The 21,301-nt window shown below is 40.6% G+C and overlaps 1 protein-coding gene across 2 annotated transcripts in view; it reads left to right on the plus strand.

The window, feature by feature from the left end:
- TNRC18 (trinucleotide repeat containing 18) overlaps positions 1–21,301 on the plus strand; it is a 64,583-nt gene that overhangs the window by 38,490 nt on the left and 4,792 nt on the right. For both annotated transcript variants that reach the window (XM_053470671.1, XM_053470673.1), the window contains 9 exons: positions 822–1,225; positions 1,778–1,918; positions 9,407–9,548; positions 9,630–9,747; positions 9,845–9,920; positions 17,400–17,508; positions 17,604–17,720; positions 17,861–18,025; positions 18,895–20,150. In XM_053470671.1, the coding sequence (XP_053326646.1) occupies positions 822–1,225; positions 1,778–1,918; positions 9,407–9,548; positions 9,630–9,747; positions 9,845–9,920; positions 17,400–17,508; positions 17,604–17,720; positions 17,861–18,025; positions 18,895–20,150 (2,528 nt within the window). The remainder of the gene's footprint in view (positions 1–821; positions 1,226–1,777; positions 1,919–9,406; positions 9,549–9,629; positions 9,748–9,844; positions 9,921–17,399; positions 17,509–17,603; positions 17,721–17,860; positions 18,026–18,894; positions 20,151–21,301) is intronic.

Consider the following 21,301-nt stretch of genomic DNA (forward strand, 5'->3'; position numbering starts at 1 on the left):
AGTGAATTTAAAATTGATCACATTGATTACATGTAATTTGTGAACAGGACATAGTGCCTGTGAATCAACCAAAGCATTATAAAGACCCAACTACTTGCATATATATATATGCAATATACTTTTTCCTCTTTCTTCTCTCTCCCCCTACTTTTTCTTGTCATTTTTTCCCCCTGCTCTCTCCTCTCTTGTCCCATCTTTCTCCTTTCTTGCTTTTGTCTCTCTCCTCTCTCATTTCCCTCTATTTCTTCTTTCTTGGAGCGCAGGAGGTTGCTTATTCACATGGTACACAGCACACACCACTATTCGGCTTCCCTAGCCCCACACCCACACATATGTGCGCAAAGTATAAATGAATAATCTCCTGCATCCTAACCCATATACTGATCTATATTTTGTATTTTACACTCCGTCCTGATAAAGTGTATCTATTGTATAAGTTGTATAAAGTGATGTATCAGTAACTGAGCTCCATACAAACATCTGTCAAGTAATGAGAGTGTGGATATAAGCTGATGTTGCCTAACTATTACTGCCTCTTATGTCTAGTACTGCACGGTCCCTTTTAAGTGACGGTACTAAACAAACGACTGAGGCAATATGTATGGAGAGCATTCAATGCTCTTTTGTGCCAGAGATGTTTTTTGCTACTCACCCTAGCATCTGCTGGCAGAATGTTTCTGCTAAATTAATGTGTTAATGCTGACAGTTAAAATTCATAAGGGACATTGCACTTATGGTGTTCTCGAACATTCAGTATAACAATAAAATGGGCTCAAGTTGTGTATTCATTGTTGTTGTTGTTTTGCGCATCCTATCCACAGGTTCAGAGTTTGAATACACAGATTCAGAAAATGAGGTAAAGATACTGAAGAACGTTTCACCAAGCATGACCCCTACAATCGTAACAGAATCTGTGAGGACAACATTGGGTATGATGGAAGACTGCAGTACTGAGAAGGTGAAGCTCTTTGACAAGCCACAGAAGTTAAAGAAACTAAAATCTCCTAAGGACTTCAGCCATGAATTTGGACCAGAAGTTAGTGACGATGACCTGTGGAGTAGGCGTCGAAGTGAGAGGATCTTCCTTCATGATGCGACCAGTACTGCAACTCTCTTGCCAGTGACAACCGCCAATTCACATACTACTTCTAAACCTGTTCGCAGCAGCAAGCTTTCAATGGTGAACCCAAAGAAAGGCAAAGAACGAAAAGAATACTATTGCAAGGTGTGTGCATGTCTTTAAGTGACATTAGGTAGTCATCTTTCTCTAAAACTTAAAATGGATGCACCTGTAGTGCATGCAGCTAGAGGCTTTGTATGCGACTGAAGGGATTTACATAAAAACACCTGATATAAATCACGAGTTTGGTGAAACAGCCATTGCTTAAGAGATGAAATACAAAGCCTATCGATGCTAACAATGTCATATCATTTTTAATGCATATGGAGTCCACCTTACTTTTTATTGCATGCAAATCAAATGCAAAAAGGTATCGTAAAATACCTGGAACACTTTATTGTGAGCTTTAAAGGTTGTTGGAGTACATTCAGTTTAATACATCCTAACCCTGCCTTTGCATTATGAAGTATCTGAAAAATGTTGTGCACTGGCATTATCAATGTAAATTATAAAATGAAACATGTTAGGCTTCTGGCAAGAGTGACAAGTGGCAGTGCACACTGTGGTAATGAATGTCCTCTGCTGTGGGTTACAATATTTTTTATGTTTCCGGAACTATTGAATGACATTTTATTTACTATACTTTTGTTTCTTTAGAAGAAAAATAAGGAGACGTTTCCTTTCACTGGCAGCAGCAGCAGCAGCTCTGCTCCTGAAGAACAGTTCTCTGTCACAACCTCTGTAAATTGCAGTCGAAAGAGTAAATTGAGGTTGAAATCTAAGGACATAAAGAAGGAGGTGAGGATTGTAAATAGGGGACCTAGATAATGTCGGTGGATGCTTCCCAGGGAACTGATGCTCAGTGAGTCAGTTACAAGGGACATCTCTGATTTTCACCAACTGGCTCAATTACAAAATAGAGGGCATTACATTTTATTTATAGATGACCTGTCTGATCAGTACAGCCTCAAATGAATACTGTACCTTAACCCCTTCGTGACAAAGGCTGATTTTACTTTTTGTACCCTTCGTGACAATGGCCGTTTTAACATTTCTGCGCTGCTCGTGTTTAGCTGTAATTTTCTTCTTTCCCGTTTACTGAACCCACACACATTAGATATTGTTTTTTTCAGGACAAGAAGGGCTTTCTTTAGATGACATTGTTTTGATTGTATCATATTATTTACTATTAAAAAAAGTATAAAATATGGTGAAACATTTAGAAAAAAATGACTGTTTCTAACTTTTAGTTGAAAAATCTTTTACTCATCTATAAAAGGTAATAAAAAAACCTGCTAAATAGATTCTACTATTTGTCCTGAGTTTAGAAATACCCAATGTTTTTATGTTTTTTTGCTTTTTTCTACACGTTATGGGGCAATATGTACAGGTAGCGTTTTGCTATTTCAAAGCCATTTTTTCCAAATCTGGTAATTCTTCCCCCCATGTGCCATTTTGAGTATCTTTGAACCCGGCCAATGCAATTTACCCCATCAAGTCATATATTTTTGAAAACTAGACAGCCCAGGGTATTCCAAATGCTAGTATTTTAACCCTTTCCAAGCACTTATTCTACCATCAGCCTTTGTCAAACTTTATGGTAGTAATTTTTTTGCATTTGTTTTTTTCACACACATTTTACTTCAGGTATGAATAAACAGGTTCTGGTATATGTCACTATCATAAAACATCCCAATATGTGTTTAGCAACATCTCCTGAGTACAGCGATACCTCACATGAATGATTTTGCCTGGCTGTTTGGGGGCAAAAGGGCCACATTTGGGGCATGCACATTTTTCAATGTAGAACTTTGGCATTTGGGGATCCACTGCCCATGCCCTATTTGGTACATCTTTGAGCCGGGCCATTTCAGTGTGCCCAATAAAGCCATATATTTTTGAAAACTAGACACCCCAGGGTATTTCAAATGCTAGTATTTTAACTCTTTCCATGCATCATATCTACCACCAGTCTTTGTCAAACTTTGTGGTAGTCATTTTTTTGCATTTGTTTTGTCACACACATTTTACTTCAGGTATGAATTAAAAAGTTCTCGTATATGTCACTATCACAAAACACCCCAATATGTGTTCAGCAACATCTCCTGAGCGCAGTGATACCCCACATGAATGATTTTGCCTGGCTGTTTGGGGGCAAAAGGGCCACATTTGGGGCATGCACATTTTTCAATGTTGAACTTTGGCATTTGGGAATCCACTGCCCATGCCCTATTTGGTACATCTTTGAGCCGGGCCATTTCAGTGTGCCCAACAAAACCATATATTTTTGAAAACTAGACACACCAGGGTATTTTAAATGCTGGTATTTTAACTCTTTGCATGCACACATTTTACCACCAGCATTTTTTCAAAGTTTGCAGTAGTATTTTTGTGTGTGTATTTTTCCCACACACATCTACTTTATGTATGAATTTACAGCTCCTGGTATATGTCGCTGTCACACGACACCCCAATATGTGTTCAGCAACATCTCCTGAGTACAGTGATACCCCACATGCATGGGTTTGTCATTTTTGGGGGGAACTAATAGGCCACATTTGGTACGTGTGCATTTTTCTAATTGGAAATTAGATGTGTGGCCATCCTTCCCCCCGTGTTAATTGGGACCTTGTTGAACCCAGCCAATTCAATTTACCCCATCAAATCATACATTTTTTAAAAGTAGACACCCCATGGGCATTTAATATGCCAGTATTTTAACTCTTTCCATGTGAGAATTGTTTTAAGCTAATATGCTAATTTTAGGACTTGCTCACAAAAATATATTTTTTATATATATATATTTATTTTTTTGCCTTTTTTAAAAAAAAAAAAAAAATTTTTTTTCAACTTTAAGGTTCCCCTGATAGTGACATCAGTGGGAAATTATTTTTACATTTTACTGGTTTTTTTAACTATTTTTTTCTAATTATTATTAATTTTATTTTTAATTTATTTTAATTAATTTTTTCTAATCACACACAAAGCTGAGCTCCATTGACTTGCATGGTTGAATGCAGTACCTGTATTCAACCTGCAAGTGGAGCCAGAATTCTCTAGAGGGTCTGGAGACCGTCTAGCGAGCCTTTTCATCTTTATTATTTTTTTTCCCGGGCCGCCGCCATCTTGCTGATGGCGAAGATCACCGGCAGCTGCGGCTGTGACCGCTCTCCGGAGCGGTCACAGTCCATCAAGAGGTAAGTGTTTGGTGTCCTGATCGAGGCATTCCAGCGACACCATTTAAGTTTAAATTAAAGGCTTTTAAAATGGGCGTCCGCCGCCATACAAAGTATGGCGGATGTTGACGCCCCGGGGAGGGGCCAGAGATGGCCCCTTTGTGCCGATCATGGCGTTGCTGAATGCCTCGAGGTCGAGGCATTACAGCAACGCCGTTTCGGTGCAGAAAGCGAAAATAGATCGCTTTCTGCACCCGTTTAAAGACGTGCCGGTCCTGGCACGTCATTTGTCGTTATCGACTTGAATTTGGGTGACGTGCCCGGACCGGCAATTGTCATCAAGGGATTAATAGGCAGAGTGTCAGAATATGACATCTCGGCACGCAGCTGCCATGGAGCTAGAGCAGTGCCCAACATAAGTACACAGCTGATAAGCAGTGATAAATTAGGGGAAATGGTTTATGATAAACTCTTTCAGTTTAATGGTGTATATGAATTTCATGCAGTAGGCTTTCCATCGATACAATACAGAATGGAATAAAGGAAGTAGGTTGTTTAACCCCTTGGCTGCTAAGCTGGTTTTCAGCATTTTGGTGCATTTCACGTTTAAATGCATTTAGAAGTAAATTTCTTGGGAATAAACTATACAAACCATATATTGTGTTTTTCAGCACACGTTAGCAGTCAAGGGGTTAAAATGAAACATGTTTCCGTTGTATAAAGGTTGTGCGTGATCAGCCACACAATTTCCTATTTTATCTTTATTTCAACTGATCAGTGAGCTTGAAGGCTATTGTCTTGTTTTTCAACAGGTTGAATTTGATGGATGTTACTTAAGCTATTTGGTTATATAAAAGTGTATTACCATAGAACATTAAATAGTAAAACAGCTACTCAAACTTAATGGACATTATTAAAACATAGACATTTTACAGCAGATGTGAAGATCTGTTGTATCCATCTACTCACCATTTCCCACCTATAATGAGGCCATGAAACTTATTGTTACTGGCCTTATTAGGAGGACAGCCTTATTCCCATCCCACGGCTGCCTAAATTTCTGGAAATTCTGTGTAATCATAGACGCCTTATATTGCATATAATTTTCCCTGCCCCTATTTCAGATTTTGACATCTTGTAAGTAGTTTCTCTTCCTTCAAAGTATATTTTAACCCCTTTCTGCCTTTCGACTGATTAGATATTATCTACCTCTCATCGATCCACCACATTGTTTTACTTTGTGCTTTTCAAAAGCAATAGAGTATTATTCTATTTTGTAATAAAGGTGTAGCACTGTTTCCCATTGTTTCAGTTAATTGTATCTGCAAATCTAGAGATCGTATGCAGTCATTTCATACTTTTTGTTAAATAAGAGGCATGATACTGAGTTGTTTATTCTTATTATTTATTCTTTTTTGTTAGTACATGCATAGCAAGTAAGTTAAATAGATGGTCCAAAAAATATTCAATGAAAAACATGTTTGAGTTCTCAGCATCATCATCATCATGAACAGTCACAATATAAAATTTAAGGAGCATCAATATCTATTTGAGAATAACATTGGAATTACGTAATACACAAAAAAGAGGAAGAGAAAATTGGATCAGTAGTAGGCTGTTGCATAGAAAATGGTGAAAGCATATACAATCCATGTATAGATGGTATAGATGGACTGTTTAATAATCATAAAACATATTTTTAGTTTTTCAAAAATGTATTGCAGAATAGTGACAAATTCACTTGCAGATGGGAATCTAGTTGTTTTCATAACATAAAAAAGAGGAAGCTATTTTGGGGCTTGGGTGTACCTATAGTTGTATAGCTGTAGGGGGGGGGAGAATGAAAAAATCTTGCTCCACAATCTAGATAATTGCATGGTTTTACTATTTCATGATGGGAAAAACATAACATAGCAGGGATGCCCATAGACTGTCCCAACTCGGCCCCCATCAGACCATAGATAAACCCAAAACCAAACAAATCCTTTCTTTGACACAATAACATCTTCTGATGTCCAGCATTCATATGAACTCGAAATCTCAAGAAATCAAACTGTAGAAGTAGGTGAATATCATCAAACTCCAAAGGGTTTCAAGCTGGAAATAAGAGAAAATATGGTATTACATTTCCTAGAAAAGGAAAAAACATATACAAATTATTAAATCACAAACATTTGCACCATACCGAACGGAGTCTGCAAAAATGAAATAGATACACTAAAATCACCCAATGGAAGTATCCAAGAAAGTGTGTGTGTGTGGGGGGGGACAATACTCACCTCCGTGTCTTTAATAAAATCATGACTTCTCGTCCTGAAATAGTACAAGAGACCGAGGCTCCTACTGTGCAAGTTTAAAACTGCACAATAACTGAAACATGTGAAATCAGTTTAAAGTAAAAGGTACGGAATGTAGACTCCTGTGACCAATTCGCTGCGCACGTAAGGTCTTCCAGCCGACCCCTCCTAACGTGAAGACCTTGGAAGCCGAAGTTCCGCTGATAGAGTGAGCGGCAAAAACTTCCATGTCCACTTCAGCAGATGACAACAGTCTTCACCCAACGGGCCGAAGAAACTTGACGAAACGGAGCTCGTAATGATGATAATAATTGGGACATGTCAATAGGGTGAAAAGAAGATACCCTATGCTCTTACTTCCGAAGACCGAGTACTGGACATAATTTAGGGTTGTCAGGGAACGCCAGATAAAAAAAAAAAAAATGACTTAATCAAAGTCCCTAACAACTGGAGAAAAAATTCAAGCATCTGAATCTAAGGCTCTAACCTCTGCCACACGCTTGCATGAAATCCAACAGAATGATGTAACCCATTTGGAAGATAATTGATGAAGGTATAACTCCTCATTAACAGGCCACGATTCAAACAGATTCAAAACCAAATTAACGTCCCACCTATATTGATATTTAGCCCTAGGTGGATGAGACAACCTAACACCTTTCATCAGATGACAAACCAGGGGATGTTGACCCTACGGAACCCCCCAAAATCCCAAATGAAAAGCGGAAATTGTCAAGCAATAAACATTGATGTTCAAATAACAAAGACAAAAATGTGACCACCTCAACTACAGGTGCTGAAACGGGATCTAGGTCCCGAGCCATGCGCCAACCAGCCCAAATTCACCAGGTTGAACCGTAAGACTTTCTAGTCCCAGTAGCCCATGCATTCTCCAAAAATGTATGACCAAATGTATATGGACACCCTCCTAATTAGTGAGTTTAGGTGTTTCCACAGCATCTCAATCGGTCACAAACTGATGACAGGACATTCTCTTTCAGGATTTTCTGGTAGATAAATTCATGGTTCCATCAATTATGGCAAGTCACCCAGGTGCTGAAGCAGAAAAAGCAGCCATAGAGAATAACACTAGCAGGGGCGGGCTGGGCCCGAAATCTAATCTAAACGTCCGCTGGGTGCTGATGCCGCCGGCCGGCGCTACTTTAATACTTTTTTTTTAAATTTAATATGGCAAGCCGGATCGGCTATTAAATGGAAAACAAAAATAGTATTAAAGCAGCGCCGGCCGGGGGCATCAGCACCCAGAGGCCGTTTAGATAAGTTTTCCAGCAGTCTGATGGCCGCATAGTAATGGGAGTAATGGGAGCAGCGTGAGGGGTGAAAGGTGAGTGCGAGGGGGCGGAGCCACTTCACTTGACTTGCCCCCCAGGCCTTAGGCTGCCAGCCCTCCCCTGAACACTAGTACCTCAGTCTGATTCTCTGTAGTACCTCAGTCTGTTCTCTGTAGTGATAAATCGCACTTCACTATGTGGAAGTCTGATGGACAAATCTGGGTTTTGCGGGTGCCTAGGGAAACGCTTCCTACCATAAACATAAAGCCTACTGTAAAGTTTGATGGAGGAGGGATAATGGTCTGGGGGTGTTTTTCAGGGTTGGGCAAAGTTCAAGGGTAGTACTTAATGCTACAGCATACAGAGGCATTTTAGACAACTGAATGCTTGCAACTTTGTGGGACTCCTTTGGGGAACACCCTTTCCTGTTCCAGCATGACCTTGCCCCTGTGCACAAAGTAAGGTCTATAAAGATGTGTTTGGTGAGCCGAGACTTTGAGGGGTCTGCACAAAGCACTGACCTGAACACTTTTGGGATGAATTGGAACACTGATCCAGGCCATCTCATCCAACATCAATGATTGACCGCACAAATTCTATTTTGGCTGAATGGCAAAATTCCCATAGAGACTCCAAAATCTGTGGAACACCTTCTCGAAAGAATATATGCTGTTACAGCCACAAAGGAAGGGCCAAAATCATGGGTATTAATGCCCATGATTTTGGAATGTGATCTCATATAAGTGTGATCAGGTTCCTGTATACTTTAGGTCATATAGTGCACATACATAAATAAGCATCCAGGATATATGTGCTCTCATTTTCTAACCCTGGTTATTGGGGAGAACATTCTGTGTAAAAATCAAACTGTTGTGGACCATCAAAAAACCTTCTCTGGCCCAGTTGCAGCTGTAGACCCTGTAGGTACAGCAGTGAGTTCTTCCCTTTTGGTAGGACTCTTCAGTTATGTTTGGATGAAGTTTTTCAAATGAAATCCACTGGTTGCTCAAAGTTGAATTATACATGACTGTAAGGTACTTTGACATTGAGAAATCGATGACACTGAGAAAACTTAAGAAAAATGTCCATTCTTAAGTTACATTTTAATTTTCCAGAAAGCCCCTTGGCTTTATGAAAATGCAGACTTTGACCAAAGTAGCCAAGTAATCATTCATTATGCTTGTGTGAATGGATTGTTTCATTATCACAGTCATGGCAAAATTTACATTATGGGTGCTACACATAAAATTTAGCAATAGTTCCATAGGCAGAATGCATGGCTGACTATAACCTCAAGGAAATCCCCGGACTCTCCATACTAATAATGTGTTCTTCCATTAACTCTCCTGTAGATCATTGGTACTTCAGGATCACCAAAGCAGGTGTCGCAGCCTGAGAATGTTTTGGCATGCTTTTATTTAACAATACAGATATATATTATGACTAAACCAATCAGCTGATGTGTATTTGATGAATGTTTGATGCTTATTAAGACCCTGCTTATTATTATATTATTTTTAGAATCGTGGAAAGGGTGGTGCAGTAAGCAAGCTGATGGAAAGCATGGCTGCCGAGGAGGACTTTGAGCCCAGTCAGGATAGCAGCTTCTCTGAAGATGAGAATGTAACCCATGGTTTGCATCCTGAGCGCCCAATCACACCTGGTGAGCTTTATTTTGAGGAATACCAGTGAAATTGGTAATGACTGCAACATGTTTGACATCTATATTTTATTTTCTTTTTAGCACCACACTCCTGTATCATTGATAAAGATGACCTAAAGGATGGGTTGCGTGTTCTCATTCCCATGGATGATAAACTCCTTTATGCTGGCCATGTACAGACTGTCCACTCTCCAGACATGTAAGTAATCAGCCAACCTATATAAAATGGACATTGTAAAATTATAGAATGGCCATTCAATTCCATTTATTTTTAAAACTCTATCTTTTCTCAACAGATATCGCGTGGTTATAGAGGGTGAAAGAGGAAACCGCCCGCATATCTATTGTCAGGAGCAGCTCCTTCAAGAAGCTGTAAGTTGTACAGTTAGAAATGTGTGTAGGATGAGTAATATTGAGGTATATTTTATAAGGTGGGTTTGCAGCTTAATCTGGAATTTCTGGTGTAATGTTATTATGTGGCATATTGTTTGAAATGCTTTGTATCAAAGGGGAACTCTCACCAAATTTTTATATAAGTAATGTTTGTCACAAAAACTCATGTAAGACTCGCGTAAATAGTACTTATCTGCCCAGGATCCTCAGCTAATGGAGAAACTAGTTCTAATTACCTAGAAGTCTCTTGGAGATCAGAACACAACACTTAATTGTGTCACACATGACACTGCATGCAAAATATTAATGTAATATTTATGCCGCTAGTGGTGTCAAACGCCCTTACACGGGATATGTTAAGTGTAAAAAATAGCAAATAGCGTCTTTATTCATGTATTCGCTTTTGACATTGGCTTAGACTTGTGTTGGAAAAGTAATACTGAACTGTAGTGAACAATGGATTTACTGCAGATAAATCACACTGCAAAACAGGGCCTTAGGGCCACCCATGTAAAACTGTTTTTCTCCTCTTCTGCTTCACATAGCAGAAACCTAGTTAGCACACGTTACTGGTTACCCTATTGACAGTCTAAATATGCCACACTGTGACAAAAAGCATAAATATGCTGCAATTTTTCCTTTTTTGGAAGTACCCTTTTGAAACTATACATTTTAATACAGTGCAAACATTTGATGACAAATGTTTAGTTGTCAAGAAGTACAATTTACAAGTAAGCATGTCACTTTGTCTTGTTTTATCCCGCATTGATTGTTAAACATTTTGTTTGTGCGATAGCCACTTAAACATTGTCTTTACTGTTGACACTTGTCAGTATGTTCTAATATTACTAAACTTGTCTGGTTCATGAATAGGCATGCTGCTGTATAGGAAAGCGATGTGGCCGATGCTAGGTTATTTGATCCTTCACTGTGCATGAATAGAACAAGAATACATTAATATTGGATTATTAAAAACTTCTGAGACCATCAATGACCCTGAAACCATCCATAGGGGTTTGAAATATTTACCTACTATGTAAAGATTTTAAAGCAGGTTATTCAAGTTGGATGTTGCTGCTGTAGACAGTCTTGGGTGACTTTCTCTGCTCAAATATCACACTGAGCTGTTTTTTTTTATGGCAATTCTAATGTACCGGGGAGAGCAGGCAACATTCATCCCAAAGCACATCCGGAAGACAACTATACACAGTGTGTAATATACAGTCTAGTCATAAAAACATTTAACAGAACCAGAATCGACAGACAGTTACAAATAGAAAGATTAATTATTAATAACTCTGATGTGTATAGTCAATTATATGACAATAGGAATATGTGCAATAACACACACCAAATAAGTACATTGAGGATTTAAGTATGGGAATTAATCTAAATGTTAATGTGATTTTTATGGTAAATCAAATGTCTATTTGTTTTAGTAGATAAGAAGGTTACAGAGAGAAAAAAGGGCATGAGGGGAACACAGAAAGCAAAAGAGAATACAAAATCCATTTAATCAGTATAGTGTATACAAGGGCATAGCAGGGATCTCGGAGTACTTATTATATAAATAATAAAGCAACATTCGTAGTAGCAGAGACCACTTCAGTAACAAGGCGTTTCTAGCAAACCAGTACAGATTCAGATCGAATATCACACAAGAAGGACAACGGGGGGTGGTATGTCTTAATTGAGAGATGAGGAGGGCTTGGAAGAAGAAAAATAAAAAATGAGAAGAGAAAAAAATAAATAATTATACAAATGTACATACCCACATATACAGCTACAGACACAGACAGATACAAACACACACATGAAAAGGAGGCGTGGGGGGGGCAAGGGGATGAAAAAAAGGAAAACATGGGAACTGCAGAGTAGAGCACCAGATCCAGCAATCCCCTAAAAACTCATGCAGGCACATCAGACAGAAAGGCTTGGACCTGAGGGCCATTGGCAAATGTTAACCAGTGAAGCCTAGTCCTTTGGTACTGCTCAACTACAAGCCAGCTCTTCCAGCTCCCGTTTCTGCTCTACTCGGAGAAACCGTTCCGCAAACGTGGGAATGGATCACTCCAGTGCAAAGGTACCAGTGCCTTTGCAGCCGTCAGCAGGTGCCGTACAATCGATTTCTTGTACCAGGAGACGAAAAAAGGCATGTGTTGAAGAAGGTAGAATTCATGTGTGAAGGGGATAGTCTTGTCTGTGAAGGACTGTACACATTTATGTATAGCTGACCAAAAGGGAACTATTCGGGGGCAGTGCCACCACAAATGCAAAAGCGAGCCCAGGGACACTGCAGAGGGTCGATACCAGTGGGCCAGCAGTTTAAATGTAATTTCTTGATCCCTATTACTCAATGAGCAGCGTCCGTGAGGATGACCTGCAGTGCTGTCTCCCATTTTCCCATAAATGCCAGGGTTTCTGGAGTTTGGATCAGTAAACCGTACAATATGGATATACTATGGGTAAGGCGTGTGGCCAAAATACAAAGAGACTGAAAAACGGAAACGCCCTGCAGCACGTCGCGTACTAAGTGGCGATAGTAATTGTGTAGTTGCGCATACCTAAACCTATCAAGCAAAGTAGGTGGACCAGGCTCCACCAGGTGTTCCAGCAGCCGAAGACCCTAAAGGGTCGTAAATGAGCGGATCCTTGAGCCCTCCCTGGACGAAGCTACATCGAATAAATCAACCCCCGTCCCGGGAGGGAAATCGTGATTGTCCCTGATTGGGGTGAGCGGATATGGAATGGAAGAGATCTGCGTGCTACGAGTCAAGGCGTTCCAAACTCGCAACTTATCTCGTATAAAAGGAAGAGGAGAAGCCATACGCCTCGTCGTGTCAACCGCAAGCCATGGGATGGAACCAATTGGGATACCAACAAGCTCACCTTCAACTCCAACCCATTGCTTGTGTTGAGAGGCTTGAAACCATTCCACGACACTCCTGTAATACGGCCGCGGGCAAGGCAGAGCAAGGCCACCTCTAGATTTTGGAATGATCAGCATGTTGAATTTAATGTGTGGTGCGTGGGGACCCCAACTAAATCGAAGAAAGGTGGAATGAGTTGAAGCAAAAAAAGTCTGAAAGAGACCCATTAATACAAAGGTGCGCCGTGGGAGCTCGATAGAGCAACTGGATCCAGGCGAGCAGTCCAGGGCCAAAACCCATGTGACAAAGTGTAGCCAGCATAAAAGACCAGTCCACCCTGTCAAAAGCCTTCTCTGCATCTGTAGAAAGGAAGAGGGTAGGGGCAGAACCAGAATACCGTCCTGAAAATCCTCCAACATGCGAAGCAGGAGATGATTTCTATTGAGCAAATAGAGATTGGCGAAGGGCAAATATTTTGAGATGAGAATGGCCACACCTGTAGTCTTAGCGGTCGGATTACAACTGAAGAATCCTGTGGTATAAAACCGGTTAGATCTTAGGGATCCAATTGCCGAGGAAGTGGGTCTCTTGTATAAATGCCACATCTACCCTTTCACCTCTCAGGTCACGAAGCAGATGCAAGCGTTTCTCAGGGTTGTTCAACTCGTGAGCATTGATAGACAGCAGATTGAGGGATGCAGGACGTACAGGGGACGACATAACAATAGTGGGGGGGGCAAAAGCGGGAGGAGGTAAAGGGGAGTGAAGGGAAAAGGAGAAGAAAGGGAGAAGAAGTGAAGGGAAGACGAGAGGAAAATTGGGAAGGGGGTAGGAACCATGGACGCGTACCAAATGACCAAAAAGGCCGTGTTGCACCCAGAGGACGCCTGTTGAGGGAGTCTCACAACCGCTCCGCACACCCAGAAAGAGGGTTCACTCGACAATACAAGGACGTTATTGTGCGGGAGCAGAGTCGACCAAACAAATCAAATGTATAGAACAAAAGAAAAAAAGCAAATCGTATAAAAATGCACAAAAAAGTAAATAACCGTGTAAACAGCCTGCGCGCCTCGCAGTGATGACAGTTATAATCAACAATGAAGCCTAAGACATCAGTTGGAGAGAGAGAGAAGGAAAAAAAGGGGGCAACCCCTTCAAAGATGAGGCGATTAAATAAATAAATAATAGAAAAAACAAATATATAAGGCATTAGTGATCACCACAAGGAACCACGAGATGTATGACACATAAAACCAGCGATAACAATGAGAACTGTTGCAGTAAGGGTGAGATATACACACGCTACCCGACCGCTCAAGATGGGCGGAAACAGATCATGAATTTTTTTTACATAAATTATATAATAAGAATAATAAAGAGAATGTAAACTTATCCGTGGTGCATACTAATCGGGAACATAAGGCGCAATAGGTAAAGCCGGTAGTCCCACTGGTGTTGCCACGGAAGGGCCGAATGAGGGAAACAGAAACCAGAGGCACCGAACAGAGACCAGTGCCCTCATGCATAGTGGTGTAAGAGAAAGTACATCTTCATCTTGTGGAGTTGCACATTAGAGACTTAAAGGGGAAGGAACAGCGCGTAGAGGTAGCAGAGAATCTATGTGGCACTTCGGTCTTGATGCTATGGGGCATTAAAAAAAAAAAAAAAAGGGGGAAGTGATGCATTTATTAGCCACAAGAACTCATCGAGGCCAGCGGACCTCGATATTTCGCAGCTGCATTTGTCATGACAGAAACGCTCAATCTCTCCCGTTGGGTATGGGGAAAAAAATCTCTCTTCCTCGTGCTCTGTCGGCAATCACTCCTCGATGTCCCTTGGTCGTGGGAGATGCAGGGGCCCAGGTAACTCGCCAGCAACAGGCAGACTTCCACCCCGTCGTCCAGACGCCCGTCTATGGTCAAGCCGCGGTAGAGAAGGCCCCAAAGACGCCTCATCCATATCAAGTACCAGCGGAGGGAGGAATGTCAGGGAGACCCAACTCTTGTAGTATGCAAGGAAGCTCATGATAGTACCTCAGAGATAAGTAGGTATTATTGTGCCGTACCAGCTGTGCGAATGGGTGACCCCAGAGAGAGTGAATCCGGAGTCTCTGTAATTCCACTTTGAGAGGTCGTAATGCCCGTCGCACCTGCAACGTTAGGTCAGAGAGGTCATGGTAGAGAGTGGCAGGGGGGGCTTCAACAGATACAGGAAAAGAGCTCGGTGTGAAGGGCCAGTAAATCCTTAGAGGCCGCAGGCTCAGGGACCACTCTGATCCTTATTTTGCCGTCTCCCCTATTATAACGTGAGGCGCTTTGGCATGCCAGGGCGATGACGAAAACAGCTGCACCACCTCCGGTGCGTGTTGCTCCTGCGTAGGGTTAAGAGCAGCCATCCCCTCCTCCAGGGAGGATGAGATGGCAGGCGATCATGTCTCATGTTCTTCAGAGGCCTGGGAAGCCAAGTCTGCAGGCATCCAGAAATACTCTTGTAGGGAGGTAGAAGCACCCGGAGGGACCACTCAGGGTAAGGGGACTCCGTAGTAGCCTGTTTGCTAAGGCACATCGTCTGGATTAGCTATGGTAAGCCAAAAAAAAATGCGAGCAGAGAACCTAAGCAGCCATCTTCTTTGGCGGTCGGACACACCACCTAATGTGATTTTTAACCTGTTAACAACAATTGCCAATCACCTATGCTCAGCTGGTGTTGGTTAACTGCCTCGATATCCAAAAAAAATTACTACCTCAAAATTTTAAAAGGCAGGTCGTAGATTTAGTGCATGGAAAGGTGTAAAAAAAAAAAAAAACTGGTTTAAATGGGTTAAATTGAATGGGCCAGCTTCAAAGATGTCCCAAGTAGGCAAATAGGACATGAGGGCAAAATGACCAGATATGGAAATTCCTAGTTGAAAAACTGGATGCTAAAAAGCCACATTTGGCACATGCGCATTTCAAACAACCCGATGAACCTATGCATTGGTGTTATCTAAAGAATTCCCTTGTCCTGAAAAAAAAAATGCGTAGGGACACTGAATGAGAGAGAAGAAAAACACAAACACAGCAGAACAAAAGGGTACAAAAGTCAGTCTGCTCATTTAGCACTTAAGGCCACTCTCCGGCCGTTCTCTTGCGTCCTTCGTTGCAGCGCTGAAGTCGGCAACCTTTGAGGCACCTCACTCCCTCTCTTAGGCGTGCTACTTAAGACATGTCTGTTAAGGGTCTCCTGATGTTATTTTGTCGCTATGCGGGCGATTGTCGGGGGGTGGGTTGTCAGAATACCGTCTGATGTGTACCAACTTGGATGTCACGGTTTTTGCTCCCCTCCTTTTTCTTTTCTGTATCCCACATATTTGAAAAATTTCAACAAACATTGATTTACCCTAAAAGTCAGTCTGGCCACAAAGGAGTTTACTATGTGTTAAGTTAGAATCTATGTGTAATATAGCCAATATTATTATGTGAATGCAGACTCCAAAACAAAGGCATCTAACCCCTAGGCGGGTGACTTTTGGGAGTCAGAGGAAATGGAAGTTCTGACCCAGCAGGCTAACAAACTACTTATTCAGCAATTCCAGCCAACGCATCCAAAACTACAATATAATAGGATACAAGGAGGATGAGGTGAAACTATACCACTTTGGTGCATGATTATGGGTTCCTGATCAGTAACTTCTTTGTGATTAATCTGGCTCCCTTCATGTTTTGGGAGGACAGTAAATACCAGCACTTGTCATAAGATGATCATAAAATACCAAAAAGACCAGGTAAAGTATTAATGAGAAGGAGTAAGAGTTTTCGAAAAGTTTAACAGACAAGAAGTGTCTGTGTGGTGCATTGGCCAGATGCCAGTGAAAATGGAAAACAGAAATATGTGGATATTCCTGTTTAGATAAGTTATGTGATTGACTGGCACTCCTTATTCATCTTGTTCCCCTCCATCTCTTTTATTTGGGCCCTATACTAATTATACAGTGCCCAAATGTTACGTATCAGGCAAAATCCAATAGAAATTTCCAATATCAATATATTAATTGAAGTAGTCAGTTATATGATGATACAATTATTGGATAAATAAATAAACTTATTTTCCAGAATCAGGAATGCCTGATGTAAGTGTTGGTCAGTGATTATCAGGTTTAGCCTGGAAAACAAAGTTCTAGAATAATATTTTGAGTAATATTAACTTGAATGTGTGACAAACAGCAAACAACCATTATATTATTCAAATGGTTATCATTTAAATAGATTGTACATTTTAATAGATTGGATATGTATATAGGATTAAATCTACATTAACTAGGATTTACAATAGAAACTACATAATACATATATAGTGCATATGTATTAATAAAAGACATATAAAGTACTACTGATACGTAAAATAAATGTTACTCCTATATAGAAACCAGACAATATATGTGTGTATCAGATTTTCCTGGATTGTACCCTCTTGTATTATTGACTATACTGCTTTCTGATGGTATTAACATCATATACAGCAAGATTTATGTATCTGCTATTATCTGGTGTCACTATGTGTCCATACAGTGCTGCCCTTGTCATTGAGTATGTATTTTCCTTTGGAATAGATCATAGATGTTAAGCCACCTTCAGTTCGCTACCTGCCCGAAGGTACCCGAATTGCGGCTTATTGGAGCCAACAGTATCGTTGTTTGTATCCAGGCACCATCATGCAAGGTGAGGGGTCAACTGTTGGCTAAACTATGACACTAATAACAGTGTTTAGGCTCAGAGAAAGTTTGTCGGATGTGATCATTTTTCTCTTTGGTTAGGAGACTTAGACCAGGAGGATGATAAAGACCTTATTACGGTGGAGTTTGATGATGGAGATACAGGACGAATTCCACTGTCTCACATACGCCTCTTACCACCAGATTACAAAATACAGTGTAAGTACATCTTCTGACGCACTAAAAAAAGGCAGGCTATTCTGCATTTTTAAACTGTTTTATTAGGTCAGTTAAGCTTCCTGGACCTATCTGTTTACATGCAGCTACAGCAGACATTGGTGATATCATTATTTCTGCAGGTGCAGAGCCATCTCCAGCTTTACTTGTACCTAGCGCAAAACGCAGAGTTAGGAAATCCAGCAAGGAGCAAGCAGAAGGGAAAAGTGGAGGCTCTGTCGGTTGCGAAGAGGTGTTGGTAAAGAACAAACCAAGGGGACGGAAACCAAGTGTCAAGCAGATATCTGGTATGTGGATGTTCTACCTTACCGTAATTAAATGCAATTTTTACCCATGTCTGCCTTGTCCCATGCCCGCCCCAGCGGAAGTGGAGGGCAGTAGCGGAGGTTGTCTGCACTCATCGCACAGAAGTTTTACCGGCTGCCAGAGAGCAGGATCCTGAGGTCTCCATCAGTGCTGCAGGGGATCCTCTTCTCTGGCAGCTGGTGAACGTCTGCATAATGCGCGTAGACAACTTCCGCTGCTGCTGGCCAGTACTTCTACCGGGGCTTCTATGGTGGAGCACTGGAAAGTCATGTCACGCCCATCATAGAAGCCCCGGCAGAAGTGGAGGCTGCCAGAGAGGAGGATCCAGATCTGAATCTTAATCTTGTAGTCAGACGGTCTGATTATAAGACGACATTGAATATGAGACGAGGGGTATTTTTCACAGCATTTGCTCTGAAAAAAACCTTATAATAAAGCAAATACAGTGTTCCAGATTTTTATTAAAAACATGTATTGGATACTAATCATCAATCTAACTTATTAAATGACACAGTACAGGTTAAGTACAGGTTACAAAAGGATAAATGCTCCGACAAGAGGTCAGTGTAAAACATGATTACACTTAAATGTAATGCAAAAAAAGTATTACTTCACAAGGGAGTCTAGTGGATGCCTGATAGCCATCCAGCATAATAGTGGATATTAATACATTTTATAATACAGGCATTTTAAGGATATGTAGGATTGGGATAAAGCTGTCCTAAACATAAACCAAAGTAAGGCATCATGTGAGGCTTGAGGTTTAATAGTATTTGGTGAAAACTGGATAATCATAATTGACAACTATATCTTCTGTGCAATTGAATTAAACAAGTTTTTTTTGTCAAAGGGGAAGTAACAGTGCAAGAAAGCACAGGTGAAGATGAATCTTCAATGAGCTCCAAGTCAGGCCAAGACATCCAACCAAATGTAATAAAGCCAAACACAACAAGAGAAAGGAAAAACTCTCACATGCCAGCAGAATCTTCAACTTCATTTGTATCACCAAAAATAGCCAGGCTAGGAAAAGTGAAGATCACCACTAAGATATGCAGTACGAAACAAAAGTGTTATCCAGAATCCGTGTTTTCAAATATGGTCAGTGGAGATGTACTCTCCGACACCGGCATAGCTTTGTTTAGCCAGAATGTACAAGAAGCAAATGTGAATAAAAAGAAAAGGAGACAGACAGAGGAACAAGGAGAGTTTGTACCTAGTGCCAAAAGCCAAAGGAAGACAGATGGTGAACTACTGGTAAAATTAGACCATGAAGGGGTTATGTCTCCAAAAACTAGAACAACTAAGGAGGCTATGATGAGGCTTGAAGACCCCAACATTTCAGTTAGAGCGGAAAAAAATATTACTAGTCTAGGCTACTCAACAGTGTGCACCAGTGAAGCCAAAGAAAAGTCTTCTAGATCAAAGACTCATCCACAGGATTCTCATACTCCCCTATTTGGAACTGAAGCATTTGATAGTATTGTAGGCAGCTCAAAGAGTAAATCTGATCAAAGCCAAGCAATTCAAGAGCCTAAAGAGGAGAATGAAAGCAGCAGTAGCAGTAGTTCAGAATCTGAGGGAGATGATGACAGAAATCCCAAAGAAAGCCAATCACAGAAAGATAGTACAAGCAGTAGCTCAACCTCAACAACTGTATCTTCAAGTAAAACTTCATCTTCTTCCAGCAGTAGCTCATCGTCAACATCCTCGTCTTCTTCCTCCTCTTCCTCTTCCTCATCAACTTCATCATCCTCAAGCTCCAGTTCTTCCTCCTCTTCCACAACAGATGACTCCTCTAGTAGCTCAGAAGATGAAGCCCAAGAGACTGCTTCAAGCACAGCAGATACACATCATCATCTGCAAGTCAAAGACATTAAAGCAAGCAGTGACTGCAAAGTTTCCATCCATATTCAGAGCCAAAAGCCACAAAAACAAGCACAACAGAAAGGTTGTAAAGGTAAACCCAAGAAAAGAGAAGGAATACATCTGCCTACAACCAAGGAGCTGGCCAAAAGGCAAAGGCTACCCTCTGTGGAGAACAGACCCAAGATTGCTGCATTCCTTCCAGCCAGACAGCTCTGGAAATGGTTTGGGAAGCCCACACAGGTATGCTTGGTATTTACAGATGGTTAATTTTGTGATCTTCATAATTTAGAATATGTGTCAAATTGTAATTTCAGAGAAACCTCAATCTTTAAATTCATAGCTTGCATTTAACAGTCCCACTAACACATAGCAGTATTGTATTTTGTAGCTAGGGGTTGATTTCTAGTGTTGTTTTCTTGAAATTATTAACAATTGATGGTGTGCACTTTAATGCATATGATAGTTGAGTGGTCTCTTTAAATTTCCATGTTGCCCATTTTGCAAATCCATGAGAGGAGTGTGCAGAAGCCCTCCATATGCATTTACCCCACTCCACAACCCCAACTAAAATGCCTTGCAGGAGATGTTTTAAAATCTCTTAATGCTGTAATATTTATAACTTGTGAAAAAAAACAAATATATAATTAGGGTAAAAATTATTATTATTATGTGTAAAAGAAGAAAAAAAAGTTCTATAGAATCAGCCGTGTATCTGGTATGTAGAAAGCATCACTGTCTCTATAACATTATAGCAACCCGAACAAACAGCAAAAATGTCACTGTGCAACCATCAGCCACCTGGTTGAGCACAGAACAAAGATTTGTGTCTCTTCAATCACAGATCTCTAGAGTTGCTGTTTTGCGATCCTTGTTGAGCTCACATATGTGTAGCCTAAGGTAAGAGGGTATGGTAAAGGGATAGCAAGGGAAGAGCTGACTTAAGCTTTTCTAATCAGTACACTGCATTGCAATGAAAAATGTAATCACTTACAGAATAATTTTAAAAGGAAACATATACTTTTATATATACAAGAAGTTTAAATGCAGAAAAACTATACATAAGATACCTTTGATAGGTGTCTGTAGGGATCTCTAGATGTTGCCAATTGTCTATGAAATGGTTTACAGTTTTCTTCTAAGATTCATACACATTTAAATAGTCTTATCATGCGTGCATGCTTTGGGGCTCTGAGACATTTTGACATTTGATTTTAAAGAGGTGTCCCAGACATAATTCCAGTAAACATTTGGGGCCTAATATGGCTGCTATTACTTAAAAAGAATGTGCACTAGATATTATAGGAAGAGTTTAGTGAAACTGTGACAAATTAAACCCTATACCCCTCTGAGACTCCCTAAGATCTATAGTGAGGTTGTTATTCTAGTAGAAT

This window comes from Spea bombifrons, chromosome 7, assembly GCF_027358695.1.
Source record: "Spea bombifrons isolate aSpeBom1 chromosome 7, aSpeBom1.2.pri, whole genome shotgun sequence".
Taxonomy (NCBI): Eukaryota; Metazoa; Chordata; class Amphibia; order Anura; family Pelobatidae; genus Spea; species Spea bombifrons.